The sequence below is a fragment of the Pan paniscus genome, chromosome 12 (genome assembly GCF_029289425.2).
Source record: "Pan paniscus chromosome 12, NHGRI_mPanPan1-v2.0_pri, whole genome shotgun sequence".
NCBI classification, from domain to species: Eukaryota; Metazoa; Chordata; class Mammalia; order Primates; family Hominidae; genus Pan; species Pan paniscus.
In genome coordinates, this window is record NC_073261.2 from 115705984 (window position 1) to 115733972 (window position 27989).

Consider the following 27989-nt stretch of genomic DNA (forward strand, 5'->3'; position numbering starts at 1 on the left):
ACGGAATATTCGTCGGGCACAAGAGGAATTCCCTGTCAGCTACCAGGACCGTGGGTGCCCTGAGGCCGAGTCACGCTCCCCCGGGATAAAGAGGGTGGGGGCGCACACAGGCAAGGAGGAGGCGGGGTGGGGGGGGTGCAGAATAAGGAACTAAGGTAAAAACGCCCAGTACTGGACTCCCCTCCGAGCAGCACCCCGAGAGGGCCCGGAGGAGCTGAGGCGGTGCGAGCCGAGACTGCCAGCCCCGCCCCCAGCAGGCCCCGCCTTCCGCTGCTCGCCACCGCCCCCGTGAAAAAAAACCAAACCGGTAACCTCTACCCGGCCGCTTCCCATTGGATATGTGAGTGAGCGATGTCCGCCAGGACCAATGAGCCGCAGCCACGGCTTGGCGAGCGCCTTCCGGCCCGCCCCCGCGCGGCCGCCCCTCGGACCACCGGACTGGCCTGGGGCGGGACGTGGGCGCGTGGGCGCGTGGGCGCGGCGTGCGGCACGCTGCAGGGCTGAAGCGGCGGCTGCGGTGGGGACTGCACGTAGCCCGGCGCTCGGCATGGCTCTCCTGGTGCTCGGTAGGTGCGGGCCGGCGGAGGGAGGCGGGCGAGCTGGGGTCGACCTGAAAGGTTTCGAATCTCTAGGCCGTTCCCCGGCGGGCCGCGGCCGCAGGCGGCCGGAAGTGGGCCTGGCGGGCGGGAGGCGCGGGCCTCGGCGTCCGGAGGAGCTGCTAGGTTGCCCCGGCGGAGGTGCGGGTGCGCGGGAGACTCGGGCGCCCGTGGCGAGGGGCTTCCGCAGCCGCGGGGGGCGGGAGCCTTGTGCGCTGGAGCCGGGCGCGGGGTCCAGGGCCGGGCGGGAGAGCCGCGGAGCCCAGCCCCGGCCGGATCCCGGGGAGGGGGTCAGTATTCCCGGCGAGTCGCAGGGGAGCTTGTTCTGGGCTTCTCTCGAACTCGTGCGTGGGGACGGAGGTTGGCGGGCTTCCTGCACTGCAGCTTGTTTCTGCCACCTGTTTTATGCAGCTCCTACTTTTAAAAACTGAAATGTTAAGCCGGGCGCGGTGGCTCACACCTGTAATCCCAGCACTTTGGAAGGCCGAAGCGGGTGGATCATCTGAGGTCAGGAGTTCGAGACCAGCCTGACCAACATGGCGAAACCCCGTCTCTACTAAAAATACAAAATTAGTCGGGCGTGGTGTCGCGCGCCAGTGATCCCAGCTACTCAGAAGGCTGAGGCCGGAGAATCTCCTGAACCCCCAGGAGGCGGAGGTTGCAGTGAGCCGAGATCGCGCCACTCCAGCCTGGGCAACAAGAGTGAAACTCTGTCTCAGAAACAAAAAACTGAAATGTTAAATCTCAGTCCTGAAATAAGGACCCATAGTTCCCTTAGAAAGGGACAGTGCCTTCCAAAAGCTGGGCTTAAGACGCAGGGGCGCTTCGCATGTGATCGGACTCCTTAAAAACGAAATGGAACCCGGCGTCTTAGGAATTCTGTAAAAGTCTGCTTCTTAGTGGGCGAGGCCGAGGGTCCTGTCCTTGCCGGGCTCGCCTTGGTCACAGCCTTGGCTCTGAGAGTCCTTAACCTCGGCTCTGGCCTCAGACCACCTTCCCCCTATTTACTGGCTCTGTGACTTAGAACAAGTTACTTAACCACTCTGTGCCAGTGCCTTTTCAACGGTGTTCACCATTTTAGGGACTGATAATAGTACTCGCTTAGGGTTGTCCTGAGGATTAATGAGTTAGTACATGTCTTTCTGTTTTTTGAGACACGGTCTTGCTCTGTCTCCTAGGCTGGAGTGCAGGGTTTCCATCATAGTTCACTGCAGCCTGGAACTCCTGGTCTCAAGGGATCCAGGCACATGCCACCACACCTGGCTAATTTTTAAATTTTTTGTAGAGTCAGGGTCTCATTGTATTGCCCAGGTTGGTCTCAAACTCCTGGCCTCGAGTGATCCTCCTTCCTCAACCTCCCAAAATCCTGGGATTACAAGTGTCAGTCACCTGGCCCAGCTAGTACATGTTTAAAGAGATGTAAATATTTGCCATATTACTGTGGAGAGAGTAGATGAGGGGAAAAGAGTTTAGTCTGTTTAGTTTCCTGTGAGTGAATTCAGACTAGACCCTGAAAGAGTCCGTGAGTCTATTAATTAACTCATTTTAATAAATGGCAGCCTTTTTGGGAAACCTCTTGGTTTCTAGATGACTGCTCTGGGACCGTAGACTCCTCCTAGCAGATGTGGGACAGAGATGTTACTGATGTGAATTTATAACATCCTTAACTGCCATGGAGGAATGGAAAACCACAGATGGCAGAGCCATCTGCTCACAGAGATTCTAGACACTCACTCGGATGGTCCAATTTCCCATTGGTGTTCATTATCACTGAGTGGAATGGTGATGTGAATTTTAGAAACAGAACGTCATTGGTCAGCATTGACCTACTTTGTCATCTTAAGTGAGCCCAGGGTTTTTTGTGTTCTTGGGGGTTGGAGGTAGTTGTTGGCTACTTTTATGCATTCAGAATGTCCACATCTTTTGTCTGTTCTTTCTCAGTAGTATGTTAGGTTTCCTTGTAACCCTGCTAGGTCACATTGCCTTTTTAGGAATTTTAGTCTCAAACCTTAATCAACACAGCATTTTCATTGGGTAGCCGTGTACAAGCAGAGGAGGCTCTTGTGAGAACTAGGCAAAATTTAAAGACAAACAAAGGTCCCTCACCATTACTAGAAAAAAGAATAACCCAAGTCTATCTTAATACGGTCAGTAAAGAGCGTCTTTGTACGGAAAGGGAAGCACATTCCTAAGGTGAAAAACCCTGGTCTGTTCTGGTGACTGCAGCCTGCTTGTAATAGCATGAAGAGGAGAGGACTGACGTTATTGCTGTCCTTGATTGGCAAAGAGAAGTGAAAGTACCTAATTCTGCCACAGTCTACCTAATGATGCTCTGTGGATTATACCCCTGCATTCTCCAGCCCTTCGGTTAGAAATTTGGGTCTATCTAATTATATGATCTTAGGTAAGTTATCCTTTCTGTGTTAAAGTTTCCTGGTCTGTGAAATAATGGGCACCATGACACATACCACATAGGGTTCTTAAATGACTTAATATATGCAAAATGTTTAGAAAAATGCCTGATACAGAGTCACGCAAGTGTTACTGTTTTGTCTCGCCAGAAATAAAGACCCCAGTTTCTGGAGCATAGTGTGACAGGTATCTCAGAATGTTAGCCATACTCCCAGATCTCTCTTGTAAGAATTTCTCTTGAAACAGTCATACTAGTTTGAGGGGAGGAGGAAAATATAAGAATTTTCCGTGCTGGGCTGTTAGTGAAAAACTGGAAACAATCAAAATTCAGTCAGTAGTGGATTGACTAAATGGTTCAGCCATTAAAAATGGTTACATTGGAGTAATTTTAAAATTCTTAAGTAGAAAATATCTGTAACTTACTCTTTTGCTTTTCCATTTTTGAAAGTTTCACAATAGGCTCAGTGTACTGAGCAAGTACCAAATTCATATCGATTTTACAAAAAAGATAAAATTCTTTAAAAGTAGTACATCTCTGTAGAAGATTATCCTATTTTTTGTTGTTTTTTTGTTTGTTTGTTTTTTGAGACCGGGTCTCGCTCTGCCTCCCAGGCTCAAGCAATCCTCCCACATCAGCCTCTGGAGTAGCTGCGGCTACAGATGCACCCTACCATACCCAGCTAATTTTTGCATTTTTGTATTTTATATTTTTTCTCTACAAGAGATGGAGTTTTGCCATGTTGCCCAGGCTGGTCTCAAACTCCTGGCTCAGGTTATCCACCCGCCTCATCCTCCCAAAGTTCTGGGATTACAGGCCTAAGCCACCACACCCAGCCTTAGTCTTACTTTCAAGCTTATTCAGAGTTAGGACTGTCAGTGCTTATGTTCTTGATTTACTTGGCTTTGTTAAACACGTCAAACTCTACTTCACCTTTTCTGCAGCAGTGAAAAGATTAATGAGCAGTGCCATCCAATAGAAATATAATGCAAACATATATGTAATTTTAAATTTTCTAGTAGCTACATTTAAAATGGCCAAAAGAAACAGGTGAAATTAATATATTTACTGAGTATATCTAAGATCATTTCAACATGTGTTTTCAAAATGAAAAATAATATTGAGGCCGGGCACGGTGGCTCACGCCTGTAATCCTCACACTTTGGGAGGCCAAGGTGGGCGGATCACCTGAGGTCAGGAGTTCAAGACCAGCTTGGCCAACATGGTGAAACCCCATCTCTACTAAAATACAAAAATTAGCCGGGCATGATGGCTGATGCCTGTAATCCTGAGACGGGAGAATCGCTTGAACCCAGGAGACAGTGGTTGCAGTGAGCCAAGATTGCACCACTGCACTCCAGCCTGGGCAGCTGAGTGAGACGCCGTCTCAAAAAAAAAGAAAAATAATGAGATTACATTTTTCCCTCCATTAAGTCTTCAGAATTCAGTGTGTTTTTACCAGCATATCTTAGTTTGGGGTAGCCACATGTAGCTAGTGGCTATCATGCTGGATAAGCTGTTACTGAGGGAGCAGGCCCGCTTTGGTTAGCCTGGCGTCCATTCACAGGCATCCTTTCCCACCTCTTGAAATGGAAAAGGAGATCATCCTATCAAAGGCTGCTCCATCACTGACTGGCTTCCCGCTCCTCCTCTGACTCTGGGCATTTTATTCAGATACTCCCTGTATTTTATCTTTGGCCTCTCCCACTGCATATGTCTTCCTCTCCTAGATCACTCCCATCTTTAAAGAAAACCTTCCTTGTTTTCTGCATTTGCCTGCCTCTGGTCTCTATAATGAAACCTGCTTAAAGAGTTACCTATATTCTCTCCAACTTTCTGCAGACCGCATGCCTGTTATTTTCACTCCACCACAACTGCCAGGGCTCCCAGTGACTTCTTTGTCACTAAATCCAATCAGTAGATGGTTTTAAGTCTTTGCTACTTTATCTCCCAGTAGCATTTGTTAGTGTGGCCCCTTCCACATGTATCTTGGTTTATGTGACACCACTCTGGATAATTCTCCCAATCCACCTTCCACATGGCAACTGGAATACTCCTTCTAGAAAGCATAAATCTGTTCTTTCCTCTGAATGATAAGCCTTTAGTGGCTTCACTATTAGTAAAATTAACAGTTTTATAAGTTCTTACAGTATTGGCTATATCTGTGATTCAAATGCAGTGTAAATCTTGAATACCATAATTGTTCATTCATACCTATAGCATACAGAACCACTTTATCTTGAGCACTAAAAAGACAGCATGGTGTAATAGGAAAAGCTTGGAAATGGAGAGCTGCCCTGCCACTTATATGTATGACCATAGATGGGCCATTTGGTCTAGACCTTTATTTACAAAATGGGGATAATTCCTACTTTCTAGTTAGTAATGCTGTCAAAAATTAAGTGATCTAACATATTTGAAAGTGATTTGAAAAATTGAACGTGTTGTATGATGGAGGATTTAGCAGTAAAACAATGAACAATGGTGTACACTCCTTCCAGAAGAAGTGTACCATTTAGTTATTCCAAAAAGGTCCATTTGAAATCTTCCAAATTCTAATTATGAAGCAAGCATGTGAAAATGTAACTAAGATGGCATGTACACACACTACTTGAGAACACAGGCCAGTCTCACTTATAATTTGCTATATCAACAAATTAAAAGGAAGAAATGATATGATCAACTTCAGAGATGCTGAAAAGACAGGAATAGATAGAAATTTTGTTAACATTTTAAGTATATTTTGGCCTGGCGTGGTCACTCATACCTGTAATCCCAGCACTTTGGGAGGCAGAGGCAGGAGGATCACTTGAGACCAGCCTGGGCAACACAGGGAGACCCTGTCTCTACAAAAAATTTAAAAGTTAGCCAGGGATGCACCTGTAGTCCCAGCTACTGGGGGTGCTGAGGTGGGAGGATCACTTGAGCCCAGGAGGTCAGGGCTGCTGCAGGGAGCTGTGTTTGCACCATTGCACTCCAGTCTGGGTGACAGAGCAAGACCCTCTCTCAAAAAAAATAAAAAAGTGTATTTATTTCAATCCAAAAGCCAGCATGATGCAAATAGGAAAACCTTGTTGAAGTCAAGAACAGTCTGAGGATATTCCATTATTTACCTTGTTCTAGAGGTAATTAGCAAATTTTTGTATATTGTCATGTGTTGCTTAACATAAGAGATGTGATCTGAATTATGATCAACTTCAGAGATGCTGAAAAGACAGGAATAGAAATTTCTTTAATTTCTATTGTATCAGACGATTTCTTCATTGTGAATAACATCAGCGTGTACTTAATACAAACCTAGATGGCATAACTTACTAAAAACCTAGGCTACATGGTATAGCTTATTTCTCTTAGGTTACAAATCTCTTCGACATGTTACTGTACTGAATATTGTATGCAGTTGTAACCCAATGGTAAGCATTTGTGTATCTAAACATAGAAAAGGTGCAGTAAAAATATGATATAAAAGATTAAAAATAGTACACCTGTATAGGACATTTACCATGAATGCAGCTTGCATGACTGGGGGTTGCTCTAAAATTTTTATTTCTTGGATAATAGATTAACCTTAATTTACTGTAACATTTTTCTTTCTTTCTTTATTTTTTAGGAGATGTGGTTTTGCTGTTCTGTGTTGGCCAGCCTGGTTTTGAACTGCTGGCCTCAAGCAGTCCTCCCACTTTGGCCTCCAAAGTGTTGGGATTATAGGTGTGAGCCATGGCGTCTGGTCAACATTTTACTTTCTAAACTTAAATTTTTTTTTTTTAACTTTTTGGCTCTTGTAAAAACACTTACCTTAAAACACATTATACAAAACAGCAGTACAAAAATATTTTCTCTCTTTTTTTTTTTTGAGACAAGGTCTCCCTCTGTCAGGCTGGAGTGAGTGGCGCATCACAGCCCACTGCACCCGTAGCCTCGATCTCCCTGGGCTCAGTGATCCTCCCACCTCAGCCTCTCGAGTAGCTAGGACTATAGGCATGCACCACCATGCCTGGCTAATTTTTGTACTTTTTTTAGAGAGGGGGTTTCACTATGTTGCCCAGGCTGGTCTTGAATTCCTGAGCTCAAGCGATCTGCCTGCTTTGGCCTCCCAAAGTGCTGGGATTACAAGCATGACCCATAGCGCCTGGCCAGTATTTTCTTTTATATCCGTATTCTGTAAGGTTTTTTTCGTTTTTAAAGTTTGTTTTAGTTTTTTAAACTTTTTTGTCAAAAACTAGGGGACAGGGCCGGGCACGGTGGCTCACGCCTGTAATCCCAGCACTTTGGGAGGCCGAGGCGGGCAGATCACAAGGTCAGGAGATCGAGACCATCCTGGCTAACACAGTGAAACCCCATCTCTACTAAAAATACAAAAAATTAGCCAGGCGTGGTGGCAGGCGCCTGTAGTCCCAGTTACTTGGGAGGTTGAGGCAGGAGAATGGCATGAACCTGGGTGGCGGAGCTTGCAGTGAGCCGAGATAGCGCCAATGCACTCCAGCCTGGGTGACAGAGCAAGACTCCGTCTCAAAAAAAAAAAAAAAAACACACAAAAACTAGGACACAAACACGCACATTAGCCTAGGTCTACTCAGGGTCAGAGTTATCAAGGCATCACAAGGTGATAGGATTTTTTCAGCTCCATTATAATCCACAGGACCACCCTCATATATGTGTTCTCTCCTTGACCCTGTGGATGTGACTGTATATGTAAATTTAAAAGGTGAAATTTTGATAGTAATGCCATTTCAGAGAACTTTTGGGTTCTTAAGATACTAGTAAGTCAGTTCAGAATTTGTTTTCCTAAATTATTGTTGTAAATTGCATGTAAGTTTCCAGAGTTGCTAATGAAAATGCTCTTGATCCACAATGTGTCAGAACTGTGTGGTCAGCAATACAGTCGACACTGTATCCTGTCTTTATAAGGTTGTTCACATGAACAGTGTTTCTGATAATGTGTTATGGATAGTATTAAGAGAAATAAAACTATTTATAAAAATAAACATTGGCTGGGCGCCGTGGCTCACGCCTGTAATCCCAGCACTTTGGGAGGCTGAGGCAGGCGGATCACCTGAGGTCAGGAGTTCGAGACCAGCCTGACCAACATGGAGAAACCCTGTCTCTATTAAAAATACAAAATTAGCCGGGCGTGATGGCACATGCCTGTAATCCCAGCTACTTGGGAGGCTGAAGCAGGAGAATTGCTTGAACCTGGGAGGCGGAGGTTGCGGTGAGCTGAGATCGTGCCATTGCGCTCCAGCCTGGGCAACAAGAGCGAAACTCCATCTCAAAATATAAATAAATAAATTACCGTTGCCCTTGAAAGAGTCACAATCTAGTGGAAGAGACACTAATTATTTTCCCCTTCAAAAATATATTTTAATAAAGAGAATGTGCTAATAATTGCACCTGAATAACATGAGGAATGATTACTACATGATTGCCCAAGGTTACACAGGCAGAAGTGACCTCCCAATTTTTCAGCGTCCATGCCATAAAATGACAGTAGTACTGCCTCATGGAGCGGTTGTAAAGAACAAAGACATTGATACATGAAAGCCACTAAGAATAATGCTTCGCCTTTTTCCAGTGCAGCCCAAGGAGTGGGAGTGGGGACCGTCCGTTCCTGTCTTGCTCAGCGTTGCAGCAATGGGAGTGAAATTCCAGGGGCTCCGACTGCAGCAGGAAGGGCAGATGGGCCAGAGCTAGGCCGTCCTCCTGTGTGAAGGGCCCTGGTCAGTTGAAGAGGACTCTGGTTCCCCAGGGTTTCCAGTCAAAGCATGAACAGTGCTGTTAATGGTGCACTTTTGTTGTTATCTTCAGGTCTGGTGAGCTGTGCCTTCTTTCTGGCAGTGAATGGTCTGTATTCCTCTAGTGATGATGTGATCGAATTAACTCCATCAAATTTCAACCGAGAAGTTATTCAGAGTGATAGTTTGTGGCTTGTAGAATTCTATGCTCCATGGTAAGTATTATAAAATAGTTGTAGATTATTTATAGTACTTTCTGAAATTGGAGAAAATGCTGTATAAAAATCTGATTTTATTAAGACATCTAGTTTAGCTTAGTGTTTGTTTAAAAGAAGTAGAGAAGAGGGAAATGGGAAATGCAAAGTATCTAGTCTGTTGTTAAGGAAGACCTGTCTTTTGATGAGGTGATGCGTGTGGAAGGAAAACTGATTTTATGAGGAAGGAATCTTGAGCAAAGAAAATGGAGGGGCCAGTGATTAACTTCATTCTGTTTCTTGAAGAGAATTATTTCCTGAAAAAATGTAGTTAGAAAATCTGGTTTAATTTAAAAATTCTTTTCTTACCTTACATTCAATACTGGAAGAACCCTTGTGGGGTAAAAATGTAATCACCATTGAAACTAACAGCACAAAATTATATACAGTCAAAAGTACAACATTGCACTAGTTATTTGTGTGATTAAAGCATTTAATGCAAAAAAACACCAAATAGAAGAGTGGAAACTGCAAGATGTATATGAGGCTGTCTCTGCTGTCAACCAGCAGGCCACAAGTATCCTGAGAGGAGAACCAAACCCTAGCCAGCTGTGTGTCTGTGAAGAACTGTGTGGTTATCTGAAACCCCAAGGAGTCCTTTGACATGTGAACAAGGCTTTGTAAGCTTAAGTGAGGGATATTAGAACCTGATGGGTACATTTTAGGGTATGCCTGATGAAACTTTTTCCTTTCTCACTTTAACTTTTTTCTTTGAAACTAAGTTTTAGAAACTAACCACCAGTCCTCATGGACCATTTTACTTCATGCTCAGTGTAGCAAATGGAGGTAAAAACGCTCTATTTTCAAAGTGGATGTTGCCACATTGTGCGTCCTGTCCACCTAATGCCTTTACTGTTTTGAAGGCTCTGGTATTTATGTGTTCGGTCCAAATGCTAATTCTGTGTGGATTAGCTCAGTTATACTAGCAAATACATAAATAGTAATTGTACAAACTGTTGTATTGTTAAACGTCTCTGTATGTGGTTTTTACAAGCTTATCATATATGGCATAGGTAATTTACCTTGTTTCTGAGAGCGACCATACAAGAGAAAACTCTGCAAGACAGCATAATTGAGAAGGCAGGATCTAGATCCACTAGTTAATCATTATTACACTGGCAGAGTTTTACTCTGTGGTGTTTGGGTGACTGAATGTCTGATTAGAGCAAGCGCTTTTTTTGAGAGACAGGGTCTCACTTTCTCCCAGGCTAGAGTGCAGCAGCATGATCACGGCTCACTACAGCCATGATTTCTCAGGCTCAGGTAATCCTCCCACCTCAGCCTCCCCAGCGCTGGTACTACAGGCATGTACCACCACGCCCTGCTAATTTTTGTATTTTTTATAGAGATGGAATTTCACCATGTTGTCCAAGCTGGTCTCTAACTCCAGGGCTCAAGCAATTCGCCTGTCTCGGCCTCGCAAAGTGCTGGGATTACAGCTGTGAGCCACTGCACTGGGTCAGGCAGGTGCTTTTTAACTTCCTTTTGTGCTTGGATTCCTTTAGCATCTTGGTGAAGGCCTTGGATTCTTATAATAAAACTTTTACGGTCAGGCATGATGGCTCACGATTATAATTTCAGCAATTTGGGAGACCCCGGTGGGTGGATTGCTTGAGCACCAGAGTTCGAGGCCAGCTTGGGCAATGTGGCAAGACCCTATCGCTACGAAAATAAAAAGAAAAGAAACAAATTACCCAGACGTGGTGCCGTGCACTTGTGGTCCCAGCTACTCAGGAGGCTGAGGTGGGAAGATCACCTGAGCCTGTGAGGTACAAGCTGCAGTGAGCTGTGATTGTGCCACTGCACTCCAGCCTGGGCAACAGTGAGAGCCTGTCTCAAAAAAAGAAAAAAAAAAAGATCTCCTTTAAAAAAAAAATCAAACCTTTACATGTTTAAATAAAGCTTATAGAATCGCAAAAAAAACCTAAAGTATGGAAATATGATTATTGAAATATTAAAATTTGGATGTTAATGTAGTACTTTACAAGAACAGTAAGTACAGGTTGAACATCTCTTATCTGAAATGCTTGGGACCAGAAGTGTTTCTGATTTTGGGACCAGAAGTGTCAGATTTTGGAAGATTTGCATAATACTTAGCTGTAGAGCATCCCTAATCTGAGAATACAAAATCTGAAATGCTCCAGTGACTGTTTCCTGTGAGTGTCATGTTGTCGCTCAGAAAGTTTTGGATTTTGGAACATTTCAGGTTGTGGGTTTTTAGAATAGAGATGCTAAACCGGTACCAAGATCCAGCAGCAGGCTTGACAGCTGCAATAATTCTGAATAGTGATGGGCATAAATGATGTTTGAAGATACCTGCAACAACTGTAGTGGCGATCATGAAAACAGCTGTGATTTTCATTCATGATAAAGTCACAATAATTGACTGTGGAGTGTTGTTTACATTCGTAAGGAAATTCTAAATTTCGATTACAGATTAGTGAAAATAAAGACTTTTTTTTCATCCAAATTCATAGACTCCCTCCCCTAAATTTTTCCTAAAAGGCCACTTTGGCTTCAGATTTATTCTTTTTTTTTTCCTAAAAGGGATTCCCTAAATTTTTATCCACCAGCCCTTTGGGAGTCTGGACCCCAGTTGCAGAACCCCTGGGTAGACTGTATGCCATATTTATATGTATGTGGCATTATGATGTATGCGCAGATCAAATAGAAGAGAGGATGAACTCTGACAGTCTCTGAATTTAGTCCTCCTTTCTTAAACTAAATTAAAGAGGCACAAAACCCTGTAAAAATCTGACTTCTGAATTTTTTAGTATCTCACCTAAACAACAAAACATACTGTATGTAAATATGTAGAAGTAGCATTTCAGGACATTCCCCCGATAGACCCTAACTTCAGATATTGGGATTGAGTTTAGGCCCCAATACTGTTACATAATAATTACAACTTCTACCTGTATGATTGTAGTATTTGGAATCAAAAACTTGTCAGGCAGCTCTGACACTGGATGGCTGTGATATTGGGTAAATTTCTTCTCAACATCAATTCCATCATCTGTAAAATGAAATAACAAGAGGACCTGCCCTCAGCTTCATGCTGATTAAATGAAATCATCTATAAGTGTTTTCATCATGGTGCTGGCACCTAGCATTTGTGCATTTGGTCCTTAGAGACCTAATTAGAAGAGAATTTACTTTGTTTTTAAAAATGCATCAAATCACCAATGGATAAACTATGGTGTCTGCATACAGTGAATGTTACACAGCAATAAAAATAAACAGTATAGCTACCTACAACCTCAATGAGTGGTAAGGGCTAATAGGTTTACGCACATGTAATTTCTTAAAAGCGCTTTTCTGTGTTGTATTTCCCAATAATAGTACCCGCAAGGTTAAGGTTGTTTTTCCTTGTGTTCTCTTCTCTCCTCCTCTCCCCACTCTCTTCCGCTTTCCCTGCCTCCCCCCACCTCAGTCATTCACTCACATCACCATCTTGTGGTGTCACGTCATGCTTTTCGGCTTGTTAGGCTCACTAACGTGGGTTTATGCATGTGTTTCTAAGTCCAGAAGCAATTTGCCGGACTCAGAGAGTATTGAGATATAGGCATAGTTGATCTGGGCCAGATACCTCATATATAAAATTAAAAAGTTGGACTAGAGACTATCAAACCCCAGTAGGTTTAAGAATCACTAACAGAATTTAATAAAATGCACTTCTTCCACTAGGAAGTTTGGGTTTGTGGACCCCAAGAATCTGCATCTTGCCTAGGCTTTCAGCTCCACACAGTGAAGCGCATTGGACCAGCTAGATTCTAAAGGGCTTGTTGAGGTGTAGAGTTGTAAATTATAGAGTTTAAATGTGATGAGCAGTAATTCGGAAGCTTTTTTTTTTTTTTTTTTTTGGACAGAGTCTTGCTGTGTTGCCCGGGCTGGAGTGCAGTGGCACAATCTCAGCTCACTGCAACCTCTGTTTCCCAAGTTCAAGCGATTCCCCTCCCTCAGCCTCCCCAATAGTTAAGATTACAGGTGTGTGCCACCATGCCCAGCTAATTTTTGTATTTTTAGTAGAGACAGGGTGTCACCATGTTAGCCAGGCTGGTCTTAACTCCTCAGTTCAAGTGATCTGCCTGCCTTGGCCTCCCAAAGTCAGGCGTGAGCCACTGCACCCGGCTGGAAGCTTTTTTATTAGGATGATATGAAAAGTGATTGTTGTAAGTAATAAAATGGTGAGTTCATCCAGGTTGCTGATCCTATTTTACTTATTTATTTTTATTTTTATTTTTTGAGACAGAATCTCACTCTGTTGCCCAGGCTGGAGTGTAGCGGCATGATCTCAGCTCATGCAACCTCTGCCTCCTGGGTTCACGTGATTCTTGTGCCTCAGCCTCCCCAGTAGCTAGGATTACAAGCTTGCGCCACCACGCCTGGCTAATTTTTGTATTTTTATTGGAGACGGGGTTTCACCATGTTAGCCAGGCTGGTCTCAAACTCCTGACCTCAAGTGATCCTCCTCGGCCTCCCAAAGTACTGGAGATTACAGGTGTGAGCCACCGTGCCCGGCCTTGATCCTGTTTTATTTGTGCTTGTCCTCTTTGCAGGCATCTCATTCAATAGACCATTGATGGGGTTTTTTAATTGAATTTTTGAATTTTTTGAATTGGGAATCAAAGGCTTTAATGGTTGCTTTGTATTGTCTTCCCCCAAAAGGTGTGGTCACTGTCAAAGATTAACACCAGAATGGAAGAAAGCAGCAACTGCATTAAAAGTAAGTTTCTTAGGAATGCAAAAGGCTTACAAAACTTTTTTTTACAGTAAGTTTCCAAGATGTCCATATTCACCTGTGTATGTTTAAGTAATAAGTATGCAGATGGTTTAATGTTCAGTGGGAAGCTAGTTTGCATATCAGAGTTGAAAATACTGGTTCTGTTGTCAAAATCATACTGAGAACAAGGGGATAATACACATTTAAATGTTTACATTGCCTGTTTTTGTTTATTGTGTTTCCCAGATAAATGACAGTTACTCTCAGCCCTGCCAATTCTTTGAGCTGCAGAGTTCCCTCCATGGGCTTTGATTTCCCCCATCATTCCATTTAGATTCTCTTCTGGTGTTCAAGGCTAAAGCCCTTATTGACTGATTGCAAACTGCACCCTGTGCTTTATTACCTTTTTCTGAGTCTGTATGAAGCAGATAATGAGTTCTTGTGCAGTCTGCTTTAACGGAAGGAAAAATTGTTATTTCTTTTACATTTCCACAGGATGTTGTCAAAGTTGGTGCAGTTGATGCAGATAAGCATCATTCCCTAGGAGGTCAGTATGGTGTTCAGGGATTTCCTACCATTAAGATTTTTGGATCCAACAAAAACAGACCAGAAGATTACCAAGGTAAGGACTTTTCCTAGCTACTTCATTCCCCTGGTAGACAAGAACCTACTGTTCTTTAACAAGCTTGAGAACCTGCTCTACCTGCAAGGTTCTCAACCTCATTGTACCTGAATTATCTATAAATGGTACACAGTGATTCCTATACCCTCTGAGTCATTCTGAAGATGAAATGTGTGTCACACAGGTTTGTCTCATCACTTAACGCTTGCTTAGGTCTATGCTACATTAGCAATGATAGAAAATAGTGTTCTGTGCTACCCTGTTGTCTTTCTCATTACAGTCACTTGTATTTAATAAAGATCTACATGTATTTTCTTGCTCTAATCTCTCTTCCCTTTACTGTAGGAGAAGGGTCTAACATACCACTATGGAAAAGGAGACTCTGTAATTTGAGAGTCTTAGTCTCCTAAACTGTCAATAATAAATGGATACCACAAATTCTGTTTTGTAGATAAGTAAATTGTTAGTGTCTGCTGTGAGCCACTGAGGCAACTAAAGATAGAATTCAGGTTTCACCCTCCCAAGACTAAATGTTATTTCAGCCACACTGTTCTTTTTTTTTTTTTTTTTTTTTTTTTTTAAGAGACAGAGTCTTGCTATGTTGCCCAGCCTGGACTCAAATTCCTAGGCTCAGGCAATCCTCCTACTTCAGCCTCCCAAGTAGCTGGGATTACAGGCACCACACTCTTAGAGAATTGTCTTGTTATTTAATTAAGATATCACAAACGGGCTGGGCACGGTGGCTCATGCCTGTAATCCCAGCACTTTGGGAGGCCGAGATGGGCGGATCACGAGGTCAGGAGATCGAGATGGTGAAACCCTGTCTCTACTAAAAATACAAAAAATTAGCCGGGCACGGTGGTGGGTGCCTGTAGTCCCAGCTACTCCAGAGGCTGAGGCAGGAGAGTGGCGTGAACCCAGAAGGCGGAGCTTGCAGTGAGCCGAGATTGTACTCCAGCCTAGGCGACAGAGCGAGACTCCGTCTCAAAAAAAAGATATCACAAACAGATTATTCTATTTAAGATAGTCAGAGTTGCTGAGTTGGGCCAGATCCATAGTGCTAGTAAAAGTATTGGGCATAATTTGTTTGAAGCTGAAATTATGACTAATTTGGTAAAGGTTTTTGTTGAAGATTTATATGGAACATATGAGTGACTGAACTTTGTCAGCTTAGGTTTTGCTTTATGTGAGCAGTACCAGCTCATGGGTTGGGTGGCAGCATCAACATCATAGTAAAAGAGTTGTCTGTCATCGGTGACTTGCCTGAGTCCAGCTAATAGAAGGCAGGGAAGGTAGGGGTGAGGGGTACAGAATCTGTCGTGTGTGAGCTGGGAAGGCAGCCCATCCTGGCTGCCTGGCTGCTAGCCTCTCCATACTCCAGCGTCGTAACTAAACAGTACTTAGTGTCTTGCTTCTCTGTATAATGGGGATGTGCAAACCTATTTTAAGGTACCAGAAACTTAATTGAAATAGTACACATAAAGCATATGAGACAAATACTTGGTAAATATGTGTCGTTGGCAAATCTCGAGGCTGGAGGTCTCATCTTCGTCTTCATCTTCGTCTGAAGATGAAGATGTGGCCTTGGACACGTTGTCTCTGCTAGGCTCCCCAGCTCCAAAGTTCTAGGGAGAGACTTTCTTTTCCCCTGAGTAAACACCTGCTTTTCTGCCTTTGAATAATAATTTGTTTTAGTTTTCCTCACTTATGAAAATGTACATGTTTTTAGTGCAGTCAGTCTGCTGCTGTTTTTATAAATTTAGTTTATTGGAACACAGCCCTGTCTGTTTGTCAACATATTGTCTCTGGCTCCTTTTGCACTGGAACAACAGAATTGAGTAGTTGCAATAGACAGTATGGCCCAAAACGCTGAAAAGTTTTTTTCCTAGTATACTTCATGATTTGGCATATGTCCAGATAAAGACTCGGGGAAGGGGCAGTGGTTCAGATGACGGAGATACCTGACATAGATAAGGAGCAGAGGCTGTTTCATGTTGAGGCCTTGCCCTTCTGTGTTATCAAGTGACATACTTGGTAGGCTCAGCCAGCGATACAGTGCAAGATTATCTGAATAGATGCTGAGAGTTGCTGTAATATATTTTGTGGATATTTTTGTTTTGTTTTGTTTTGTTTTGTTTTGTTTTGTTCGAGATGGAGTCTCACTCTGTTGCCCAGGCTGGAGTGCAGTGGTGCTATCTCGGCTCACTGCAACCTCCGCCTCCTGGGTTCAAGCAATTCTCCTGCCTCGGCCTCCTGAGTAGCTGGGATTACAGACATGCACCACTACACCCGGCTAATTGTTGTATTTTTAGTAGAGATGGGGTTTCACCGTGTTGGTCAGGCTGCTCTCGAACTCTTGACCTCATGATCCGCCTGCCTCGGCCTCCCAAAGTGCTGGGATTACAGGCGTGAGCCACCGCACCCGGCCTATATTTTGTTTCTTGTGTCAGGTCTGGTGTGTTCTCAAAAGTTTCTCTTCCTGGGCAGAAAAAAAGGCCAGCTGCCACACCTTAGATCTCTAATCCCAGCACTTTGGGAGGCTGAGGTGGGAGGATCACTTGAGTACAGGAGTTTGAGAAAACTCTAAAAAAAAAAAAAAAAAAGATTTTTTTTTTCTTGACACAGAGTCTTGTTCTGTCACCCAGGCTGGAATGCAGTGGCGCGATGTTGGCTCACTGCAGCCTCCGTCTCCTGGGTTCAGGTGATTCTCCTGCCTCAGCCTCCTGAGTAGCTGGGATTATAGATGTCCACCACCACGCCCAGCTAATTTTTGTGTTTTTAGTAGAGACAGGGTTTCACCATGTTGGGCAGGATGGTCTCGAACTCCTGACCTCAGGTGTTCCACGTGCCTCCGCCTCCCAAAGTGCTGAGATCCCAGGCGTGAGCCACCACAGCTGGCCAGAAAATGAACTTTCTAAAGAGATTCTATTAGATCTAGTTTTGCCTTTAAACTGAAGAAAGCAGATGGCATATGTTATTCCAGTACTTCTGTGTTAGTTAATAGCCCCTGACTGTCTTGAGCAAATAAGTTTTTGGTGAACTTCCAAAGACTATTATCATCTTGCCTCTTTGAGTTTTAATGCAGATTTGTTACTTATATTAGGATTAAGTTCAGCTTAACTGTTTCAAGCAAGATAGAAAAAAAGAAGCCTGGAATGGTTTCCAGTTACTTGGCTTCAAAGACACCTCATACCTACTTTTTCCATCTTTTCTATCTGGTATCTCACAGAAATTGTTCCTTTTTTATTTGGGAAATTCCCCTGCTTTCCCAGCTAGATATTAAGCTTCTTACTCATCCATGTTCATGTTCGGTAAACATTTGTGAGTTATTCTCATTAGGAGATGGTATTTGAGCAGGGAGTTTTCGTTCACACTACGTAAAACTTAAGAAGAGAAATTGGGCTGGACACGGTGGCTCACACTTGTGATCCCAGCACTTTGAGAGGCTGAGGTGGGCGGATCACTTGAGGTCAGGAGTTTGTGACCAGCCTGGCTGACATGGTGAAACCCTGTCTCTACTAAAAATATAAAAATTAGCCAGAAATCACTTGAACCCGGGAGGCGGAGGTTGCAGTGACCTGAGATTGTGCCACTGTACTCCAGCCTGGGCAACAGGGTGAGACTCCATCTCAAAAAATAATAATAATAAATAAAAAAGGAAAAGGAATTGGTTTTCCAAGTGTTAAGTCTAGTGCAAAATGCATTGTGGGGAGAAAGTGTGTTCTGTCAGAGATACATGTGTTAGAACTGTGTCACACCTGGTGAAGCTGACAGTGAGGTAAAGACACAGTCTTGGGCCGGGCCAGATGAGGCACTTGCTGAAGGCCGGGCTGAGGACCGCCTACCTTCCGTCTCCTGTAGGTGGCAGAACTGGTGAAGCCATTGTAGATGCTGCGCTGAGTGCTCTGCGCCAGCTGGTGAAGGATCGCCTCGGGGGACGGAGCGGAGGATACAGTTCTGGAAAACAAGTAAGACCATAAAATGTCAGTTTTTAATGTGTCATAATTTTGAAGCCAGAGTGGATTCCTTGTATAAGATAGTTGGTTTTTAAAAGTATGTTAAAGTGGTGAACTCTCAATTAAAGAATAATAGAGGATTGGATCCACCGATCCCAGAGGGAACCAGCCCTCCAGCCTGCTCATTTGGCCTCAGAATTGCTGTTGCCAAAGCCAGTCAGTCCCAGGGCCTCTTGCCACACCTGCAGTCCAAGTACCAGGCCCAGGAGCCACGTGCTGGTATCCCATGGCACTTGTAGGTCCAGAGTGGGGATGGGATGGACGGGTTTTCCTCTAGGTAGGCTTTGGCAAACCATGATGAGATTGGATTACCTCTTGGCCTGTATCTGTGGCAGTCAGCCCCAAATCCATGGAAAATCCTACACAAATGGATAGGGAAGAAGAGAGAGAGAGGAGCAGATTGGTGTTTCACATGCCCTTGTATGAAATGTGAAGCTTACACTGATGTTCTTGTGAAAAGACAAACTTGAAGATATATAATATTAAATGGGCTTTTACTTTTAGGAGACCAGTTACACTAGCTTCTTTATACAGGCTCAGAGCTTACCCAGAGATTTCATGCTCTTGCCTTTTATTTTAAACTTAGACATTTAATGAGCATAGTTGCCTGGCCCCCTGCACCCTGCCTGGCAACAGAAAGCAATGCTGACTGCTTCTTAGATTTAGTACTGAAGAACATTCTTCGAAAAAAGAAAAGGATTAAGTGTTATTTTTAGCTCTGTTGACTGGTAGGGACTTTGTCTATGAAAGATGTAACATAGCATCCTAGGATGAAGCAGCAGCTGTACTTGAGTCTGAATTAGAACAGTGCTGTTCAGGTGGTTTTTTGAGCCATGTTGAGGTTTCTCTCTAAAAATAGCTGGTGACGGCATTCAGGTACAGGTTATGTGTTGTACTGAATGTATTGATAATTACTTGAAAGTAAAAGACTATTTGCCAAGCAAAAATTATAATGCTGAGGAATGTACCCAATTTGAATACAACCGTTTTCACTATTTTATTCACTAAAGAAAAACCCTAAAACTTTGTTAAGATGTAGAAGCAATGTTATTATTTAAAACAGGAAAAGTGTTCTTGGCCAAATTGTTTGATGTTTAATGTCATAAATGACAGGGCAGAAGTGATAGTTCAAGTAAGAAGGATGTGATTGAGCTGACAGACGACAGCTTTGATAAGAATGTTCTGGACAGTGAAGATGTTTGGATGGTTGAGTTCTATGCTCCTTGGTGTGGACACTGCAAAAAGTAAGTGCCTTCTACCAAGTAGTCTGTTCATTCACAGTGTTTTCAGTACATTCATTAGCTTATTTTGAAAGAGCTGAACTAGATAATAGATCACCACTAAGATCTCTTCCAGCAAAACTCTGACTCTAAGTGAATATTAACATTGACATTAGCGCCAAGAGCTTCCACTCTCCTATTGCCAAAGATTAACAAGGGACTGGCTCATGTCTGGATTTAGGGGCAGTGGTGGAATGGGAAGCTCATGTGAAGGGTAGCATTGTATCTTTAGTAAAGCCACACAAAAAATGTTTTCTAGGTGTGACATAATTGGGGATTGGGCAGAAATGCACAGATCAGTTAAAAAGTATAGGCTTGGCATGGTGGCTCACAGCTGTAATCCTAGCTCTTTGGGAGGCCGAGGCAGGCGGATCACTTGAGGTCAGGACTTTGAGACCAGCCTGGGCAACATAGCAAAACCCCATGTCTACTAAAAATACAAAAAAATTGGCTGGGTGTGGTGGCATGCGCCTGTAGTCCCAGCTACTTGGGAGGTTGAGGTGCAAGAATCTCTTGATTGTGGGAGGCAGAGGCTACAGTGAGCCAAGCTCACACCACTGCGCTCCATCCTGGATAATAGAAGGAGACTCTATCTTAAAAAAAAAAAAAAAAGAAAAGAAAGGTGTTTGGGCTGCAAGTTAAAATGCAAGTATTTGGCCTGGTGAGGTGGATCACTTGAGGCCAGGAGTTTGAGACCAGCCTGGGCAATATGGGGAAACCCTATCTCTACTAAAAATGTAGAAATTAACAGTGGGTGGTGGCACACACCTGTAGTCCCAGCTATGTTGGAGGCTGAAATGAGATCACCTGAGCCCAGGAGGTTGAGGCTGCAGGGAGCCATGATTGCACCACTGCACTCCAGCCTGGACAACAGAGAGAGACCGTGTCTCAAAGAAACAAAACAAAACGAATATTTTTCTATAGCCTAGAGCCAGAGTGGGCTGCCGCAGCTTCAGAAGTAAAAGAGCAGACGAAAGGAAAAGTGAAACTGGCAGCTGTGGATGCTACAGTCAATCAGGTTCTGGCCTCCCGATACGGGGTGAGTATACTTATAAGGCTCATTTCATTGTGAAATACATGGTGTTTCGTTACTTCTTCCAATACTCCAGCCCTCCCTATGAGGTAGTAAAGGAGATGTTTAAACCATTTTGTAAGTGAAGAGATAAAGTCAGTTTATTGTTATAACAAGTCTGAAACTCAGGACTGTCAACTTTTCCCCCTAAGGTCACACTGCTTCTGGTATATACTTAATGTGAGGTTTCAGCTTGCCCAGACTTATTCAAGTTGCTCATATGGCTGTTGTGAGTTGGTCCATTTGTTCTAGAGCAGGTACTTTGTGTTAATTATATACCAGGGCTTGAATATGATTGGGCTAAACTTCACAGACTGTTAAAACTCCCTGATTGATAATTGACCTCTGTGAGTCATTCCTTTGAAATCTGTGCAGTCTGGAGAACAGTTTTGTTACATTAAATTACCTATAAGGCCAGAGTGGTGGCTCACACCTGTAATCCCAACACTTTGGGAGGCCAAGGATCACTTGAGGCCAGGATTTCAAAACCAGCCTGGCCAATATGGTGAAACCCCGTCTCTATTAAAAATACAAATATTAGCCGGGTGTGGTGGTGCGTGCCTGTAGTCCCAGCTACTCAGGAGGCTGAAGTAGGAGAATCACTTGAACCCAGGAGGCAGAGGTTGCAGTGAGCTGAGATTGCACCTGTGCTCTCCAGCCTGGGCAACAGAGTGAGACTGCTTCAAAAAAAAAAAAAAAAAATTACCTATAAGGTGGTTTTGGAAACTGTAAAGATTGTGTTATTTTGCATTAAGTGTTAATTGGATTTTATCCTCTGACCTTTTTTTAATAGATTAGAGGATTTCCTACAATCAAGATATTTCAGAAAGGCGAGTCTCCTGTGGATTATGACGGTGGGCGGACAAGATCCGACATCGTGTCCCGGGCCCTTGATTTGTTTTCTGATAACGCCCCACCTCCTGAGCTGCTTGAGGTAAACCGCTTCAACTGCTTGTAGTCCAGAAAACTTTTTTAGCTGATGGTGAGGAATGTTAAAGCAGTGTGACACACTGTTCATTTTATGCCCTTAAAGATACTCTCTTTAAAGTGGTTTCTATACTTTGAAATGGAAAAAAAGTCTGATAAATTGCTTTTCATAACTTTTAGCATTAGAATAATTACACTGAACAGAAATACGAGCTTCTTAAAGATAGAGTGTATTCAATCACTCTTGCTTATCATTCTCAAAGTAATATAACATTTATCGAGTACTAATCATGTAACAGGCACTGTTCTGGTGTCTTTATATAGTTTTGTTTTGTTTTGTTTTGTTTTTTTCATTTAATTCTCACATGAACACTGAGAGGTAGATACTGTTTTTATCTCCATTTTATATATGGGGAAATTGAGGCACAGAGCCTCAAGTGTGTTAAACATATAAGACATATGATACATGTAAGTATAATCTATTTAAACAAGTAAGTGGCAGAGCCAGGCTGTGTCCAGGCATTGCGATTTCAAAGACATTTGTATGTGTGCTAATCACCCCACCCCCACAGCTTCCACAGGCTTAAGAATCAGTAGCAGAAAAATCTCCTCTTAGAGAACATGGCTCCGGGTGTTTCCATACGAGGAAGTAGTCGTGGGAGAAATGTTTTCAATGAAAGTGACGGTGCGAAGGTCTTGTTTGCCAGCTTACCTTTAGGTGTTGTATCATGCAGCCTCCTGATCGTCCCTTGTCTTCTGGGTCCCACAGATTATCAACGAGGACATTGCCAAGAGGACGTGTGAGGAGCACCAGCTCTGTGTTGTGGCTGTGCTGCCCCATATCCTTGATACTGGTAAGACAGACGGAAATGATTTCCCTTAGCTGTTCTATGCTAGATGCTCTGAGAATACTTCCTAAATGGATTAATTTTATGGACTCCTTTATCTTTACCTTTAAAAAACTTTGTCTGTTTAAATCAGGAGCTGCAGGCAGAAATTCTTATCTGGAAGTTCTTCTGAAGTTGGCAGACAAATACAAAAAGAAAATGTGGGGGTAAGTTACTGAGCTTACTGTTTGAGTGTCATCTGAACAGCTGATTATAGGCTTTCTTGAGAGTGGTTCCCCCGTGTTTTTGTAAGCTGTGTTCTATGTTTGCTCTGCTATATATATATATATTTTTTTTTCCTCCTGCCTCAGCCTCCCAAGTAGCTGGGATTATAGGCGCCCGCCACCACACCCAGCTAATTTTTGTATTTTTAGTAGGGTCAGGGTTTCACCATGTTGTCTAGGCTGGTCTCAAAACTCCTGACCTCAAGTGATCCACCCGCCTCCACCTCCCAAAGTCCTGGGATTACAGGTGTAAGCCACCGCACCCGGCCTGCTCTGCTATATGTTTTTATTCAGGATGTGAAAACTTTATCATGGGAGGAAAAGAAGGAATGAAGGGCTGTCAGCACAACATGCATTTTTCTCATAGGAATCATGTTTTAAATGGTGATTGGAGTGCCAGGTTAGCAGGCAGACACATAAGGAGTAGTGCACCTGAATTCTACTATGAACTTGAAGGCTGGGTGAGAAAGGGGAAATAGAATTGTTTCCTTCTCTTCTGAGTTAAGGACTGGATCTAGGCACATTTTCGAAACAGTGTATCTCTTTCCTATTTTATCCTTTTTTTTTTTTTTTTTGAGACAGAGTCTCACTCTCTTGCCCAGGGTGGAGTGCAGTGGCACAATCTTGGCTTACTGCAACCTCCACCTCCCGGGTTCAAAAGATCCTCCTGCCTCAGCCTCCCACGTAGCTGGGACTACAGGCACACGCCACCATGCCCGGCTAATTTTTGTGATTTTAGTAGAGATGGGGTTTGCACCATATTGGTCAGGCTGGTCTCGAACTCCTGACCTCAGGTGATCCACCTATCTTGGCCTCCCAAAGTGCTGGGATCACAGGCGTGAGCCACCGTGCCCAGCCTCCTTCCTATTTATCTTTTTGCTTCTTGTCCTCAGTATCCATTGCTTTCCCCAGGTACCTAGCGCCCCCTGTTGTCCCTCTCTCGATGACCTTGCTCCTCCTCCATTAGTCCAGCAAATGTTTATTAGATGCCTACAGAACGCGAGAACATGCTTAATAACCCAAATGATATTGGTGGGATTTCAGGTAAAAAGGGAAAATCCATATAGAAACTCATCTTTTGTTTTTTATTTGTCATTCTACGAAATATCTGAAGCGTGATCTTTTGTTCTCTAAGATCTTCTAGTTAGATCGTGAGCAATTTAAAGGACATATTTGCCCTAAAAACCAGTCTGGTTTTCTAGGTGGCTGTGGACAGAAGCTGGAGCCCAGTCTGAACTTGAGACCGCGTTGGGGATTGGAGGGTTTGGGTACCCCGCCATGGCAGCCATCAATGCACGCAAGATGAAATTTGCTCTGCTAAAGGGCTCCTTCAGTGAGCAAGGCATCAACGAGTTTCTCAGGTAATTTGTTTTCTTAGGTTGTTTGTTGTTTTGTCTGTTTGTTTGGTTCTGTTGTAGGTTTGTATTTGGAACTAGGTATATATAAGCCAGGTAATAAATGGAATTTAAAATGCAAACTAATTCCAGAGAATTGAATGTTTATAAATTAGAGTTTTTAAATTGTCTCCCTGTTCGTTCTTTTTTCCATGGAATACTCTGCTGGATGAGGAGAAAGCATTGCTGCCCTCGGGCCGCCCTGTGTGCCATTCTGTGCATCTGGCCCTGAGCTCTTTCTAATTCTCATAAAGGTCTCATATGGGCTAGAGGCAGCCCTGTCTGTCCATCCTCACCCTCATATGCATTGTAATCTTGACCTTGGGTAAATGTGGTTTCCATTTCTGGGCACTTGGCTTTGGAATGTAGTTATTTATTTGAAAATGGGTGTACTTAAGTTACTCCAGCAGTGTGCAAACAACATGATAGGTTCTAAAACCAATATACAGAGCTGTCTACCCTGCTCTGCTATTCAGCTCACCTAATCATCTTTTAGGCAATACAGGGCATTGACCTAAAGAGGTTTTATTTCCCATTCTTGCTTTCTTCCGCGTTCATTTCTTAGCTGCTGTATAAGAGATGTTCAGCACACAAAAGGTAGTTGAGAGGCTTGTGTTGAATAATGAATAGGAAGAACAGTACATGAAAGCCTGCAGTGCTCTTGCTGCCAGTCTTCCTACTTGACGCAGAAGTTTGTGTGCTGTGTGGAGACGTGTGTGTGTGCTGTGTGGAGAGTAGGGGCTCCAAAGTCAGGCGCCTCAGTCACAGCTCTGCCTTGAGTAGTGAAGTGGGAGGCATGGAGGAAGCCCTGTGAGATCAGCTGCTTCAGCCTCTGCCGGGGGGGGCAGACTGTGGCTCCTTCCCGCCCAGCTCTCTCTCATTGTAGTTGGTTAATATGGTTAATGGGTGTTTTCTTTTCCCCCCCGCCCCCGAGACAGAGTCTTGCTGTGTCATCCGGGCTGGCACGATCTCGGCTCACTGCAGCCTCCACCTCCCAGGTTCAAGTGATTCTCCTGCCTCAGCCTCCTGAGTAGCTGGGATTACAGGCGCCTGCCACCACGCCCAGCTAATTTTTGTATTTTTAGTAGAGATGGGTTTTCACCAGGTTGGCCAGGCGGGTCTCGAACTCCTGACCTCAAATGATCAACCCACCTCAGCCTCCCAAAATGCTGGGATTACAGGTGTGAGCCACCACGCCTGGCCAAGGGGGTGTTTTCATTAAGTTTGTGAGGCTGGGTGCGGTGGCTCACGCCTGTAATTCCAACACTTTGGGAGTCTGAGGCAGGCGGATCACTTGAGGCAAGGAGTTCGAGACCAGGCTGGCCACCACGGTGAGACCTTATGTCTACTAAAAATACAAAAAATAGGCCAGGTGTGGTGTCGTAGGCCTGCAGTCCTAGCTACTCGGGAGGCTGAGGCACAACCAGGAGGTGGAGGTTGCAGTGAGCTGAGATCACACCACTGCACTCCAGCCTGGGCAAAAGAGCGTGACTTGGTCTCAAAGAAAAAGAAGTTTGTGGACTGCTTAAGTTTGTGATTGTCATAGAGTAGTATTTATTAAATCATGAAGTCAGAATGTGAATATATCTCATGTAATTTTTTTTTCTAATAATAGGTTTGCTTATTCTAGCCCATTGGTGCCATAGATTGTTAGTCTAGCTCTATTATTCTATGAGTTGTTTGGTGAACTCTAAATATTTGTGCCCACAGTATTTCTGGCTCTGGTTTCCCAACAGCCAGATTACACCAGGTCTGGTATGTTTCAAGTACTGATGTTTATGCACATATGCACCCTGCTCTCTGCCAGCCCACTGGAACCAGTCGCCTCACTTCTGATATGCTCCCTCTGTACAGGTTCACAGCAGTCTTAGAAAGCTCGCAGGCAGCCCATGTTCTAGATCAACTTTGATAATTATTTATGTATTTAATTTGTATTTCAGCAAATGCTCTGCTATTTTTAAAAACTTACTGATAGCAACTGACTTTATCTGATGCAGGGGGCTTAGTTGGGAATGCTGAATCTGGTTGTAATGTTGTCCGTGATTAAAAAGATAATGTTCTCAAGGTGTTTCTGAGGAATGTAGTGCAGCAAGAGAGAAGAAATGCCTCTGCATAAACAAAGTAGGCAGACTGTTATCTTTAAAGTTGTTTATTCTTCTGCACCAGCAGTCCATTGTAAATGTGTGTGTGTGTTTTGGTCATTTTTCCCTAAGGGAGCTCTCTTTTGGGCGTGGCTCCACGGCACCTGTAGGAGGCGGGGCTTTCCCTACCATCGTTGAGAGAGAGCCTTGGGACGGCAGGGATGGCGAGGTGAGTGCCCGGGAGGGAAGCTGTGCGGGCAGCAGTCCTGGTTTACTCTCTTGAGCCTGTGCACCTGGAGTCAAGTCCTTCCCATCAGACCTCAGCCCTGGTGCACCCGTGGGCCTTTTAAGAGGTTCTTCTCTGAAGACCCTTCATCTTCCTTAGCACAAGTTTAAGTGCTGCATGGCATTTGATACTCTTGACAGCCAAGATGCATTTCAGTAGTAAGGTTGCTTTCCTGATTATGACCTTAAAGTGAACATTTAACCTGGAATTCATTTACGTTATCTTAGAAAAATAGAAAATGATAGCTTTGAAATTAGCACTTATTTCTGTACTGTTGTGTCCCACCCTCCTCAAAAGGACATGTTCAGTGGCTTCCAGTGTTAAAATGGTGAGTGATGTGATGTTGAAATGTTTCACCTGAGTTCTGAGCTTTTCCATCCGTATAATCATAGGTACGAAGGTCAGGGTAGGAGTCAGACTGAGGAGAACCTGGATTGTAGCAGGAGTAGCTCCAGAGAGTCGCTCTTCTGTAAAATGAGATGTTGACCTTCCAGGGTGTCCCCTTCTGCAGATCTAACAGTGGCTTTCTGTCGTCTCCCAGCTTCCCGTGGAGGATGACATTGACCTCAGTGATGTGGAGCTTGATGACTTAGGGAAAGATGAGTTGTGAGAGCCACAACAGAGGCTTCAGACCATTTTCTTTTCTTGGGAGCCAGCGGATTTTTCCAGCAGTGAAGGGACATTCTCTACACTCAGATGACTCTACCAGTGGCCTTTTAACCAAGAAGTAGTACTTGATTGGTCATTTGAAAACACTGCAACAGTGAACTTTTGCATCTCAAGAAAACATTGAAAAATTCTATGAATTGTTGTAGCCGGTGAATTGAGTCGTATTCTGTCACATAATATTTTGAAGAAAACTTGGCTGTCGAAACATTTTTCTCTCTGACTGCTGCTTGAATGTTCTTGGAGGCTGTTTCTTATGTATGGGTTTTTTTTAATGTGATCCCTTCATTTGAATATTAATGGCTTTTTCCATTAAAGAATAAAATATTTTGGACAATGCCGATAAATGTATGAAGTTAGTATCCACATCATAAATTCAGAGTGATGTTTAGCAGTAAATCAATATTTTGAAGTGATACATAGATGTCTTTCCTCCCCACAAACTTTTTTAAACAAAAAACAAGACCTCTTTTCTTCAGATGGTGCCACCTATGCCCACCACAACAGAGATTTTACATGGAAACCGGGCTCAGTGAGAACTGATTTCCTGCCCAATATTTGTCTTTGGGCTGTCTCTAGTGACTAATTATTAAGGAATCTAGCTGGTTATACAGTTCAAGGCTTTCTATGTTGTTAATGAACCTCAAAATAGCCGTTAAGACATGAAATACAGCAGCAGGTTACCAATGCGAACAGGTAGTTCGCATTTATGTAAAACATTCAGAAAATGAAGTTTTGAATTTGTTAGCACAAAGGACTTGAGAGCATTTTATTGTAACTTAAAAAAATAAATACAACTGTCACTAACTTTTGTGAGCA

General features: G+C 43.6%; 1 protein-coding gene across 1 annotated transcript; it reads left to right on the forward strand.

Moving 5' to 3' along the window:
• Window positions 1–382: 382 nt before the first annotated feature.
• On the forward strand, window positions 383–27977 carry PDIA6 (protein disulfide isomerase family A member 6). Its single transcript, XM_003826969.5, has 13 exons — window positions 383–566; window positions 8812–8953; window positions 13661–13718; window positions 14211–14337; window positions 18199–18305; window positions 19467–19597; window positions 20558–20672; window positions 21499–21639; window positions 22402–22486; window positions 22614–22686; window positions 23946–24104; window positions 26351–26447; window positions 27046–27977. The coding sequence occupies exons 1-13, from the start codon at window positions 548–550 to the stop codon at window positions 27112–27114; spliced, it is 1323 nt and encodes a 440-aa protein (XP_003827017.1). The 5' UTR covers window positions 383–547; the 3' UTR covers window positions 27115–27977.
• The last annotated feature ends 12 nt before the right edge of the window (window positions 27978–27989 follow it).

What these genes read in the sequence shown, in the direction of transcription:
- PDIA6 (XM_003826969.5), top strand. An exon ending in CACCTCCTGAGCTGCTTGAG is followed by an intron (nt 21,640 to 22,401) that starts GTAAACCGCTTC and finishes TGGGTCCCACAG; the next exon opens with ATTATCAACGAGGACATTGC. An exon ending in TACAAAAAGAAAATGTGGGG is followed by an intron (nt 22,687 to 23,945) that starts GTAAGTTACTGA and finishes CTGGTTTTCTAG; the next exon opens with GTGGCTGTGGACAGAAGCTG.